The sequence below is a fragment of the Miscanthus floridulus genome, chromosome 18, assembly GCF_019320115.1.
Source record: "Miscanthus floridulus cultivar M001 chromosome 18, ASM1932011v1, whole genome shotgun sequence".
Taxonomy (NCBI): Eukaryota; Viridiplantae; Streptophyta; class Magnoliopsida; order Poales; family Poaceae; genus Miscanthus; species Miscanthus floridulus.
Genome location: NC_089597.1, coordinates 96,316,771 through 96,329,982, shown reverse-complemented (window position 1 = coordinate 96,329,982; position 13,212 = coordinate 96,316,771). Strand labels below are relative to the sequence as shown.

The following is a 13,212-nucleotide window of genomic DNA, read 5'->3' as shown; positions in this document are numbered from 1 at the left end:
GACCCATGTTATAACTAGTAACTCAAACTAAATCAAACGTTAAACAAATAACAGATGATTCTGTCGACAAGAACTACCAAATTAAAGAGTCGATGTCATATATTTAGAAGAAAAGAACAGCAGTCCCAAAGCATTTCAAACTAAATAAGTTGCTTGAAAAACAAATGGTCTAGAAGAAAGTTACGAAATGCATCTTGATTGAGGAGAGAAGGAACAGATGCATTATTCTTGTCCGTCCCTGACTTGTTTGACGGTAAGCATTGAAAAGGTGTCCAATTTTCTTCCCCAGCGCCGTGTGCCGTGCAGTTAAGTCACCCAGGCCTTGTTTAGATGTCATCCAAGGCCTTGTTTAGATTACCTCAAAGTTCCAAGTTTTTTCATTCTCTTTCTATCACATTAATTTTTGGACGCATGTATGGAACATTAAATGTAGGTAAAAAAAGTAACTAATTGCACAGTTTGGTTGTAAATCACGAGACGAATCTTTTGAGCCTAGTTAGTCCATGATCAGACAAAGTTTGTCAAATACAAACGAAACGTGCTACAATGTCCAGATTGCAAAAATTTGCAATATAAACCAGGCCCAAATTCCAAGTTTTTTCACTCTCTCTCCATCACATCAATTTTTAGCCGCTTGCATGGAGTATTAAATGTAGGTAAAAAAATAACTAATTACACAATTTAGTTGGAAATCACGAGATGAATCTTTTGAGCCTAGCTGGTCCACGATTGGACAATATTTACCAAATAAGACGAAAGTGATACTATTTATCGGGTTCAAAAAAAAATTTGCAAAGTGAACAAGGCCCCAGTCAGGCTCAAATCATGCTACGTACTGTACTATAGAACGTACGAAGCTTCTAACAGGCCAGGGTCTGGTTTAGATTGAGGTGAGGAATCAGTATTTGACACTGTAGTACTTTCGTTTGTATTTGATAATTATTGTCCAATCATGGCCTAACTAGGCTCAAAAGATTCGTCTCGTAATTTACAATCAAACTGTGTAATTAGTTATTTTTTTATCTATATTTAATACTCCATGCATGTGTTCAAAAATTTGATACGATGGAGAGAGTGAAAAAACTTGCAACCTAAACAAGGCCCGGGTAGACTATCAGTGGACCGTGTCGTACGCGGCAGCCAGTCCTGTCCCCCTCACATGACTTCAACCATGGCATTGTTTAGATTGGGGTTAGGAATCAGTATTTGGCACTGTACCACTTTCGTTTGTATTTGACAATTATTGTCCAATCATGGCCTAACTAGGCTCAAAAGATTCGTCTTGTAATTTACAATCAAACTGTGTAATTAGTTATTTTTTTATCTACATTTAATACTCCATGCATGTGTCCAAAGATTTGATGTGATGGAGAGAGAGTGAAAAAACTTGCAATCTAAACAAGGCCCATAGTACTAGCAGTCTAGCATTCCGAACGAAAGTATTTAAGACAGATGGCCTAGGTTTAGTTGAGACTCAGAGATGCAATGCATTACACATACATACTACTCACATAGTTCACCTCTTGATCATCTTAGTTCAATGGAGCTAAGACCTTTGATAGGTAACTATTGGGCAGCAGCAACCCTCCTGCTGCTTGCAGCTGCTCTGATGCTTAGCACCTCATGCTTCGCCTCTTCCATTGCCAAACCTTCACCTCCTGCTGCCACAGCCACCACCAACTTCTCGGACCACTCCGTGCTCCTCAAGTTCAGGTCACTCATAACAAAGGATCCCTTTGGAGCGCTGTCCTCATGGGGCAACAAGTCGCTCCATTTCTGTAGATGGCAAGGTGTGGTGTGCGGGAAGCATGGCCATCGTCGTGGTCGCGTTGTGGGTCTCGACCTCGGCTCCCTCGGTCTGGTCGGTACCATCTCTCCTTCCATCTCCAACCTCACGTACCTCAGAATGCTCCACATGCCAATGAACCAGTTTAGTGGGTACATACCACATGAGCTCGGCCTTCTTGGTGATCTTAAGCATCTAAACCTGAGTGACGACAACGCTCTTGGGGGAGAGATTCCGGTTGATCTTTCTCGCTGCTCAAAGCTCCAGACCATAAGCCTGAAGTATAATAACCTCCAAGGAACAATTCCAGCCAACCTAAGCCGCTGTTCAGTCCTCAGAACAATTGAACTTTTTGCTAATTATTTTGAAGGAGAGATACCGAGTGAGATTGGTACACTGCAAAATCTTGAGCTCCTCAATCTTTTTGACAATGGCCTAAATGGGAGCATTCCCCCTGAATTAGGTAACTTGAAAAAATTATACTTGCTTGATCTGAGCAATAATGGCCTTACTGGCTCCATCCCAGCAGCAATTGCCAAGCTTCATTCTTTGCAGTACATGGACTTCGGGAATAACAAACTGTCTGGATCTGTTCCAGCTTCTTTAAGCAATCTCTCCTCGTTGTCATGGTTGGTTCTAGAAAACAACAGTCTCTCTGGAACCATCTCACAATCATTTGGTGACCTTCCTTATCTTAACACTTTCAGTTTAGCAGGCAACAACCTTGTTGGGGACATCCCTCCATCATTAGGTAACCTTTCTTTCCTCACTGAACTGAGATTTGCAAGAAATTATCTTAGTGGTAAGATTCCTCATTCCTTGGGAAATATTTATGGTCTTAACCATCTCTCTCTAGGAGTAAACATGCTCACAGGCACCATTCCTCCATCATTTGGGAATCTTCTTAATCTAGTTTATCTTGGTTTGCAATTCAACAACCTCGTGGGGGTGATCCCGCCATCGTTATATAACATTTCCTCTCTTCAGAAGTTGGACATGCAAAATAACAGGCTTGGTGGAATTTTGCCAGACTATTTTGGAGACAAGTTTCCTCATCTCCGGGGACTTGCGTTGAATGGAAACAAATTTCATGGCCACATCCCTTTATCACTTTTCAACTGTTCAATGCTCAACATAGTTCAATTAGATAATAACTCGTTCTATGGCACAATTCCTTCAAGTGTAGGAAACCTCAAGATTTTGTTGAAACTGCGCCTGGATTACAACATGCTAGAGGCAAATCAAGCTGCTGACTGGGCCTTCTTGGATGCTTTGACAAATTGCAGCCATCTACAAGTCCTGCAATTGAGTTTCAACAGGCTTAGGGGTGTTCTACCGAACTCACTCTCTAATCTTTCTACCAGTCTGGAACGCCTTGAGATTCTCAACAATGAGATAGAGGGAAATATACCAGAGGGAATTGGAGGACTCACCAATTTAATGGCGCTTTACATGGGTCCAAACCTCCTCACCGGACCCATACCTTCTTCTCTTGGTACGCTTTCAAAATTGAATGTGATATCTCTAGTTGAAAACAGACTATCAGGGGAGATCCCGCCGACACTTGGAAATCTCACTCAGTTGATTGAACTCTTATCTAACTGGCAATGAACTTACCGGGCAAATTCCTCCATCTCTTGGAAAATGCTCATTGGGTATATTAAGCCTTGATAATAACAATCTTACCGGCAAAATACCAAATGAAGTTTTCTTAGCTGACACAATAATAGATTTAAGCTTCCAGAACAACATGCTAGTAGGCCCAATACCTTCAGAGCTTGGTTTGTTGAGGAACATGGTAGTTGTTGATTTCATGGGCAACATGCTAACTGGTGAAATTCCTGTCTCCATCGGAGGCTGTCAAAGCTTGCAGTATCTTTATGTTAGACAGAATCTCCTTCATGGTTCAATTCCTTCTACAATGAAGAAGTTAACAGGCCTTCAGGAGCTGGACCTTTCAAGCAACAACCTATCTGGGACCATTCCAGAGTTTTTTAGCAGCTTTGCTGGTCTCACATATCTGAACCTCTCCTTCAACAACTTGATAGGTGAAGTTCCAGGTGCTGGGATATTTCATAATGCAACAGCATTCTCAATTGTTGGAAACAATGGTCTGTGTGGTGGTAATCCCGGCATTAGGTTTGCCACCATGCTTGAAGCAATCAACGAGAAAGAAAATTTTTCCAAGGTTACCAGTAGTGGTGTCAGTGTCAACAATTTTATCTCTCATCTTCATATCTTTTCTCATATTTCAATATGGGAAACATAAATCTAATAAAAAACAATTAGATCCAATAGCTTCTAGCAGCCAACTACCAAGAGTTTCTTATACTGATCTGTCTAGAGCAACAGATGGGTTCTCCACTGCAAATCTTATTGGTGAAGGAAGATTTGGTTCAGTGTACAGGGGAAATATGAGCCTCGGCGAACATAGTATTGTTGCAGTGAAGATACTCAAGCTCCAGGAGAGGGGAGCATCCCATAGTTTTCTTGCAGAATGTGAAACCCTAAGATATCTTCGGCATCGGAATCTTGTGAAGATCTTAACAGCCTGCTCAACTATAGATCCAAGACAATATGATTTTAAAGCTTTAGTTTTTGAATATCTACCAAATGGCAATCTGGACAAATGGCTGCATGTTAACAAGGGCGAGCATGGTGGTCAACAAGCTCTGAACCTTTGTCAAAGGCTAAGCATTGTCATCGATGTAGCATCTAGCAGTGGAGTATCTTCATGATTTCAAGCCAAAGCCAGTTGTCCACTGTGATCTTAAGCCAAGCAATATCCTTCTGGACAGTGACATGGTGGCTCATGTTGGCGATTTTGGTCTAGCAAGGTTCATAAATCAACAAGATAGAAATCAATTTCAGTCATCAGGATGGACCGCATTTAGGGGGACCCTTGGATATGCCGCTCCAGGTGTGCAAATTTATCACATGCCATATTGATATTAAACATTTCACCACTTATGTTCACTTGTATACAATAAAATGATTAGTTGTATTCAATTGAAAATGGTTCCACAATTGCACTTCACCCTTTTTTACCCTTCTGTTTGGAAAGCAAAATATTTTACACCCTAAAGTACATTGAAACCTTTTGGAATATATAAATCATTTTAGATAATTTACAGTTTGATCTGTTGTGACATTTTCCCATTTGCATAACTTGTGCATTATCCATTATCTGATTTGGCAATTGGCATTAACATCAGTGATATCTAAAATTTTGTGTCATCTGCTTTGGTATTAACACACTGACTTTTGACTTTCATGCAATCACATACTCGCAGAATATGGAATTGGCAATGAAGTTACCACCTGTGGAGATGTCTACAGTTATGGAATACTTTTACTAGAGATGTTCACTGGAAGAAGTCCTACTGAAGAAAATTTTCAGGCAGAATTAGACCTTCATAGTTTTGTTGCGGCAGCATTTCCTAATCATCTTGAGGTTGTAGCTGACCACAATCTCATTCCATTAAGTGAAGACACGGAGAGGGACCCAAACTCACTTCTTAACAAGGAAGCAACACTCTCATGCCTTGCTTCCATTCTGAGGATTGGCCTCATCTGTTCAAAACAACTACCTGCAGAGCGGATGCAAATGCGGGACGTTGTAAAAGAACTTCATAAAATCAAAGAAAGACTCTACCCATTAAGAAACAATGAAGGCACATTCGAAAGTCAGATAGCAGAAAGAACACATGGAGCAAGCACATTGAACAAATCTATGTGTAATTCATAAAGCCAAGTCAATCTTTCTGAATTCTGATTTATGCAGACGAAATTTCATTTCGCGCTGATATTATCTTGTTAGTTAAATCTAGTTTGTTAATTTTAATAAATAAGAAGGATAGTGACTACGTGTAATACATGTGGATGACACCGCAAGAAATATCTGAAGAATAGTGCCAATATAAAAGAGCTATTCAGTGATACCTGACGATATTTTGGAATGTTATAAACCGAGGCCCAGCTTATTAGACTGATCATTTCCTCTTATTCTCTGGGGTTGTGATGATTGGAGCAACAAATCCTGAGAGAGGAATCAAACCACTTCCCAGGGCAGATCTTCTCTTCAAGGACCTTTCTTGCATCATCACCTGAACCACACACTACTGGCGGCTCCACGAGCAAACTCTGCAAAGGTGGCCGCAATGTGTCCACGGCATTCCGTCGAACACCTTGTGCGCGCTATAGAAACAGCTACGAGAAATCGTGCCACAGGCTAGAGAAACAGCAACGGTAACGGCCGGAGACGGGAGAGGACAAATCTATTGTTCGCGGTTAGGCTGGCGCTGCCTAACTTTTTTTTTTTTTTTGGTGGTGTGGTAGGGACTAGGGAGGCATGGAAGCGGAAGGCGTTGGTGCTCGGTGGAATGGTGGTGGCGGCTCTCAGCTTTTCAGCTTGAGAGAATTCTTTATTTTATATTGGGAGAATGAGTCGGTTCTTTTTTTTTCCTAAAATTTTGTTCGTTCTCTATTTGACACTCACCTTAACTTTCATCTCTAATTTGATACTACTGTCAAATCCATTAGCTAACGGTGTTAACTGACTGTTAAAAAGATGTTTTTGCCCCTAGAAAAAAAGCGGCGAAGCAAATTTGAGAGGAAAAAAACCTACGCCTTTTTTTTTTTTTGCAGCTGAGCGCATGCATCAGAGACGGGCGTATGTTTTTTTTCCTCTCAAATTTGCTTCGACGCTTTTTTTTCTAGGGACAAAAACGTCTTTTTAACAGTCAGTTAACACCGTTAACTAACGAATTTGATGATAGTGTCAAATTAGAAATAAAAGTGAAAGTGAATGCTAAATAGGAAACAAAAAAAAATTTTAGAAAAAAAAGAACGACTCATTCTCACAGGTTAAAGTAATTCTCCCTTTCAGCTTCCTGTCGGCACAGGACGAGCTCACGAGCCGAGGAGGCAGCCCAACGCTGGATCCGGATGTGTAGAAATCTAAACAGTAATTGGTGAGCTCACACCTCATCGTCACCGAACTTGTCTGACTAAGTAATAGTATGCTAGTTTCCGCCATGAGCTCTCAGGTGTGTGTTCTCAACACCAGCCATGTCCATCCCGTGCGAACCGACGGCCTGTCGCCGCCGTGCGACGGCGAGCAGAAGCTGTCCTTCTTGGACCTGCTGCAGATCTCCAAGACAATCCAGCGGCTGTTCTTCTTCGACGGCCCCGACCTCCCGCCGTTCCCGTCGCTCGTGAGCGCGCTACGGTCCTCCCTCGCCGCCACTCTCGCAGTCTTCCTCCCCCTCGCCGGCAAGCTTGCCTTCCTCCCCGCCTCCGGCGACGTCGTCCTCGACTTCTCCCCCGCCGCCGTCTCCTCGGGGGTCAGGTTCGTCGAGGCCGAGTTCTCCAGCGGCGCCGACGGCATGCGCCGCCTGGCCAGAGACGCCGAGCACGACACGCGCGCGTTCGTGCAGCTCGTCCCGGATCTCGAGGCGAGGCAGCTGCCCGCCCCGGTTCTCGCCGTGCAGGTAACAAGGCCCGCCGGCGGGGGCGGGGGCGGCGCCGTGGCGGTTGGGGTGTCGATCCGGCACGCGGTGGCAGACGGCCAGGCGGTGTGGCGGTTCTTGAGGGCGTGGTCCACGGCGTCGCGGGAGGGCCCCGCCTCCCTCGCGGCGCCTGGCTTCGTGCAGCCGACGTTTGACCGGACCGGCATTCGGCACCCCAAGGCTGCCGAGATGGCCCGCACGGTACTGAGCTTGGTCGCGCCAGCGCTGCCCCTGGTAATCTTCGAGTATTTATGCCACCGTCTCTTCTAATCTGAATTCTGAAATATTTTCTCGTGAAATTGATCTGTACACGAATCATTGAACAATCCGACAATCGAACAGCTCAGGTCTGCGTCATCCAAACCGGAGATCATGCAGCAGAGCAGAAGAACCTTCCTGCTCCGCGCCGACGAGATCCGGTCCCTGAAGCAGCACATCCTTGAACAGAGCAGAGCAGTCAAGGGCGGCGAACCGTCCAACTCCAAACCGCCGAGCACCTACGTGGCCATCTCGTCCCTGGCGTGGACGTCCGTCCTGCGGGCCAAGCCCTCCATCCACGACGCCGACGACGTCCAACTCATGGTCAGCGCGGACTGCCGCAACCGCCTGCGCCCGCCGCTCGGGGACGCCTTCTTCGGGACCTGCGTCAAGCCGTGCTTCGCTCGGGCCAGCGCGGGCGACCTGCGGCGCGGCGGCGTCGCGCGCGCCGCCACGGCCATCCAGGACGCGATCCGCACGCACCTGGAGGAGCTCGGGGGCGACCCGCTGTCGGACGCCGAGAGCTGGACGGCGGCCTACCGTGCCGTCCCGCAGGAGAGGTTCGTGGCCGTGGGGTCGTCGCACCGGTTCATGGCGTACGAGACGGACTTTGGGTGGGGCGCGCCGACCCGCGTCGAGCTGGTGTCCCTGTTCGTGAGGCAGATGGTGACGCTGCTTGGCGCGAAGGACGGCGGCGTACAGGTGTCGGTGGCGCTCGACGGGTCGGCCATGGAGGCCTTCGCGGCTAGCTTCGTTGTTCCGGTTTCCCTCGTGTGTCCCGCGGCGGAAGGGGATACATAGCACGGGACGTCCCATACCACGATAGTTTGGTGTACTACGCCCCTGCTCGCTTATCTTATAATTCGTATTTTTTAGTTTATTTTTTTTTGTCGAAACAGTATTTCTTTTCGTACTTTTCAGTTTTTTTTTGTCGGAACAGTATTTCTCTCGTAATAAATCAGTCGGAACAGTGTTTCGGTTTGTTTTTTTCAGCGAAGCGAACGGAGCCTAGGTAAGTTCGTTGCATCTCGTAGGCGTAGGCGTAGTCTTCGTCACATCTGATGTTCATCGTCTTCTTCGCATGGTCTCGTGTTTGCATGCTCGCTCCTTGCGCTCGCCTCACGCCCTACTCTAGTCGTCCCAGGTGTCGTCCTCGTCGCCACGGCCAGTGGCCACCCTGACCTGCTTCATTCTGCATTTCCTCCACCGCCAACTCGAGCTCAACCATCGTCTTGCCGCCCTGCAGCAACCCCAAACTCGCCACATCCCCGATGCGGTGCGACAATTTTTCATCGGAAAAAGTCTACGTAACCCCATCACCTTTGGTACTATGTCAATTTCACTTCCTGAACTTTGAAACCGTCTAACGAACGCATTAAACTTTGGGATATTTGGATTAAGGCCATTATAATTCTCGAAGTTCTGAGATTTGCCATTACTATTCGTCTATCCCGAAGCACGCCATCACAATTTTTGCATACGTTGATATATGCCACACTCTACACCCGCCGAATGCTTGGGCCCGCTCGTAGGCTTACGTGGCATACACTGGACCGTATCCGTCCGTCTTCCGTTCCTCAAGTAAACGGCTCGGTTACCTCTGCCGTCTCCTCAGTCTCACTCTCATGCACTCCCCCTCTCTCTCGCCCTCGCTCGAACCCTAACCCGGCGGTGGTGGTGGCGACTTCGGCGATAGCGGCGGCAGCAAACCCGACGGCAGCGTGGCGCAGCAGGGACCCGACGACGGCGACGCAAGGGGCTCGTGGATATGAGCTCGAACTCCACCGCTGGTGGCACCAGAAGGGGGCAGGCCCCCCTACTGGGCTGCCTCGATTGCCATGTTCCTCTGATCCGAATCCAGAGCAAGCAACCGAACTTGTTGAACGAGTGGTTCGTGAAGTGCCCCAACAACAAAAAGGTGAAGATTTGCAGCGTTTTTAATTTTTTCCTGATTTGGTTTTAGTTGAACTGATCTAGGGGTTAGCAGGGTGATCCAACAATGTGTGGATGGATTCGGTCTGAGGAATAGTACGAGGCCTTTGTGCGATTAGAGGCTCAAAAGCAAGGGAAGCAGATTCAGAAGCAGGTGCCATTTCATGGTGGAGATGACATTGGTGATTCGAAGGAACAACTAGCTGAAGTGAAGCAAAGACTGGACAGTGTTTGTCAATGAAGTTTGGAAAATGAAGATGCAAACCGGTGCGTGGCCACTTGGTGATGTTCGTCTAAGGTAGGACAGTGTCAGTGAACCAAGGCAGGATTTGGGTCATAGGAAATTGCAGATTGTGTTGGATGTATCTGTTGTTGTAGGTGTGCTTGTTGGTGCACTGCTAGGTTTAGGTGTTGCCCAAATGTTTAAGTGATTGTGAATCAGTTTTAATGTAATGAATTGAGAATGAATCAATGGATAGATGGATGTTGCTTGAAGTTATGTGTTTGTTGTCTGACTGTGATGCAATGTGATTTGATTGTAGTCATAATTTGAGCAGCATTGTGACTTGATTTTAGGCCAAATTTTAGCAGCATTTTGCAATGATTTTAGTCTTAATTTCATCACCATTTTCACTTGATTTTAGTCAGAATTTTAGCATGACTTTGACTTGATTTTAGTCAAGATTTCAGCAGTATTTTGACATGATTTTGGTAGCATTTCAATGTTCACATTACACATCACAATAGAGTAGCAAGACCATTAGTATAGTAGCAAGTACATTACTTAATATTGTTCACTCAAACAAGCTCACATAAATAGGTTCAAGAAGGCCAATATTACAAGTTCATAGGCCATTACTACATTATAGGAGCTAACAAGTTCATAGCCAACCACCTTAGATTACTACTACATCATAGCGCCAAAATAGGAATATGACAACGCCATGCATAGAAGGCCAACAAGTTTAGATTGCTACCAAAATGACAGCGCCAAGTTCAGATTACTACGTCACAGCGCCAAAATGACAGGCCAGCAGACAACCATTTGATAGGCCACCAAAATGACCAAACCCCAACAAGGTTATTCCACCGAGAACAACAAATCCTTGAGGCTTTTAACCACTTTAGGTGCTGGAGCAGCTGCATCTTTCTTCTGCCTTTTCTTCAGTGGTGTCTTCTTCTTCTTAGGTGACTTCTTCTTAGTTGCCTTCTTCTTAGGTGCCTTCTTGGATGGGCCAGCAGTGTCAACTTCATCTTGCCTCTTCCTATTGTCAGACTGTGCATTGTCATCAGCTGCCTCTGCATTCCCAGTTGCCTGTGCAGTTAGCACTAGAATATACATAGCTTCATCATCCACTCGAACATATTCTTCAGCATTATGAAACATATCAAGCACTACATCTACAACAGCTGCCTTTGGAATGTCATCAGCAGACACATTGCATTTGGTTGTAGGCTCTGTAGGCATGTTAGCATCAAGGTTGCCTAACTCTACATCAAGAGGAACCACATAAAGTGGCTCTAGTGCATCAAATTCAGCATCTGAACAAGCTGCATTATCAAACACTCCAACTACAACCTAACAGCTCCTCTCTTCCTTGTACATTTCAAACATATCAACCATCTGAATCTCATTAGCTAACCTAACATCCTCATGCAGTCTTTGTCATAGAACCACACTGTAGGTTTCTGAGCAGAAGATAAATTCAACTCCTTACACAGACTACTCAGCAGCAACTCAAGTGTCAAACTCCCAAACTCGACATCCCACTTAAAAATAGTTCCCTTAGTGTACGATTTCCTCCCATCAGAGCCATTGGAAGCGAAAGCTTCCACTTTAACCTCTAGCGCGAAGATCTCACACCTAACGCAAATGAAATTGTAAATATGCAGAATGGCGTACATCTACACTAGCAAGCACATAGAACCCTAATCCGAACCCTAATCCCAACACTATGATGGACAAAACGACATCAAGAGTGCAAGAAAGGTACCTGTTGTCGTCGTCCTCCATCACTGTCACCACCAATTATCGCGGAGCACTAGTGGGGGTTATGGGGGCTCCATCGCCTTCGGTGCAGGCATGGTCGCCTCTGGGATCCCCAACCGCCACCGTCTGCTTACTTGCTCGACCACCTATTCTGGTTCTCTAGCCGCCACCGCCTGCACCGCCGCCGCAGAATCGATTCAATCACGCCAGCCACCGTCGCCGCCTTGAATCGCGCCAGCTGTCGCCGCCCCCTTCAATCGCCAAGCTAGGGTTCATCGCTGAGAAAGGGGAACGGGAAGGGGAGAAAGCGAGTGAGAGCGGTGCGAGCTGCTTAATAGAGGAGGCCGATAGATAATGCTCGTTTGCGTCCCTGTACGCATACGGTGCTGACAGTGGGCCCCAGTACGCGGTATGTGTACAACATGGCAAGGTTCAGGGATAACAGGAATTATAATGGCCTATCTCCGAATAGAGGATTTATAATGGCGTTTCTCAAAACTTAAAGAATTGTAATGGTGAAAGGTCCTAATGGCTAGAGGGGGGTGGATAGGCTATTAAAAATTTCTACAACAACACTTAGTAAACCGGTTAGACAATTATAAGGCGAAGCAAGTGTTGTGCTAGCCTACTAAAAAAGCAAGCCACCTACCACAATTCTAGTTTCTATAGTTTCTAACCACACAATAGCTATGTCACTATACTAAGTTAGTGTGCTTTCAAAGGCTAACTAAAGAGCCACACTAACCAAACTAACAAGCTCTCACAACTAGCTATACTAAAGAGCTTGATAACTAGTTTGCGGTAATGTAAAGAGAGTGAGCAAGATGGTTATATCGCAGAGTCGAGGAGTGAACCAATCAATCACAAGAATGAATACCAATGAAGACCAATCACCTCGGAATCAAATGAAGACACAATGATTTTTTACCGAGGTTCACTTGCTTGCCGGTAAGCTAGTCCTCGTTGTGGTGATTCACTCACTTAGAGGTTCACACGCTAATTGGCATCACACGCCAAACCCTCAATAGGGTGCCGCACAACCAACACAAGATAAGAATCACACAAGCCACGAGCAATCCACTAGAGTACCTTTTGGCTCTCCGTCGGGGAAAGGTCAAGAACCCCTCACAATCATCACGATCAAAGCCGGAGACAATCACCAACCTCCGCTCAACGATCCTCGCTGCTCCAAGCTATCTAGGTGGCGGCAACCACCAAGAGTAACAAGCGAATCCCACAGCGAAACACGAACACCAAGTGCCTCTAGATGCAAACACTCAAGCAATGCACTTGGATTCTCTCCCAATCTCACAAAGATGTTGAATCTATGATGGAGATGAGTGAGAGGGCTTTAGCTAAGCTCACAAGGTTGCTATGTCAATGTAAATGGCCAAGAGAGTAAGCTAGAGCCGGCCATGGGGCTTAAATATAAGCCCCCACAAAATAGAACCGTTGTACCCCTTCACAAGGCACTGCTCGGGGTGACCAGACGCTTTGGTTAGATCGATCGGACACACCATTCCAGCATCCGATCAATGGATGGCTACCACATCATCCCTCTCTTTAAATACTGAGCGCCCGATCCCAATGATCAAGTGATGACCGGACGCACCACAGTGCCACGACTGGACGTAGGATCCCAGTGTCCGGTCACTTCTAGTAAGGTTCCAGCTACGACCGGACGCTTCAGTTTGATCATGATCGGGCGTAGGACCCCAACATCCGGTCATTTCCAG

At 46.0% G+C, this 13,212-nt stretch overlaps 1 protein-coding gene and 1 long non-coding RNA gene across 2 annotated transcripts; one reads left to right on the top strand and one right to left on the bottom strand.

Moving 5' to 3' along the window:
* The first annotated feature begins 1,385 nt into the window (after nt 1–1,385).
* LOC136522000 (anthocyanin 5-aromatic acyltransferase-like) lies at nt 1,386–8,537 on the top strand. Its single transcript, XM_066515783.1, has 4 exons — nt 1,386–1,861; nt 6,675–6,759; nt 6,855–7,530; nt 7,639–8,537. The coding sequence occupies exons 1-4, from the start codon at nt 1,783–1,785 to the stop codon at nt 8,353–8,355; spliced, it is 1,557 nt and encodes a 518-aa protein (XP_066371880.1). The 5' UTR covers nt 1,386–1,782; the 3' UTR covers nt 8,356–8,537.
* LOC136522001 (uncharacterized) lies at nt 2,953–3,497 on the bottom strand. The gene is made up of 3 exons (XR_010775756.1): nt 3,404–3,497; nt 3,220–3,310; nt 2,953–3,085 (listed from the first exon to the last, which is right to left on the bottom strand). It is a non-coding gene; the product is annotated as an uncharacterized lncRNA (long non-coding RNA).
* Nucleotides 8,538–13,212: the final 4,675 nt, after the last annotated feature.

What these genes read in the sequence shown, in the direction of transcription:
- LOC136522000 (XM_066515783.1), top strand. Translation starts at nt 1,783, where the DNA reads ATGGCAAGGTGTGGTGTGCGGGAAGCATGGCCATCGTCGTGGTCGCGT. An exon ending in ACCTCGGCTCCCTCGGTCTG is followed by an intron (nt 1,862 to 6,674) that starts GTCGGTACCATC and finishes TCTCCCTTTCAG; the next exon opens with CTTCCTGTCGGCACAGGACG. An exon ending in AGAAATCTAAACAGTAATTG is followed by an intron (nt 6,760 to 6,854) that starts GTGAGCTCACAC and finishes TCTCAACACCAG; the next exon opens with CCATGTCCATCCCGTGCGAA.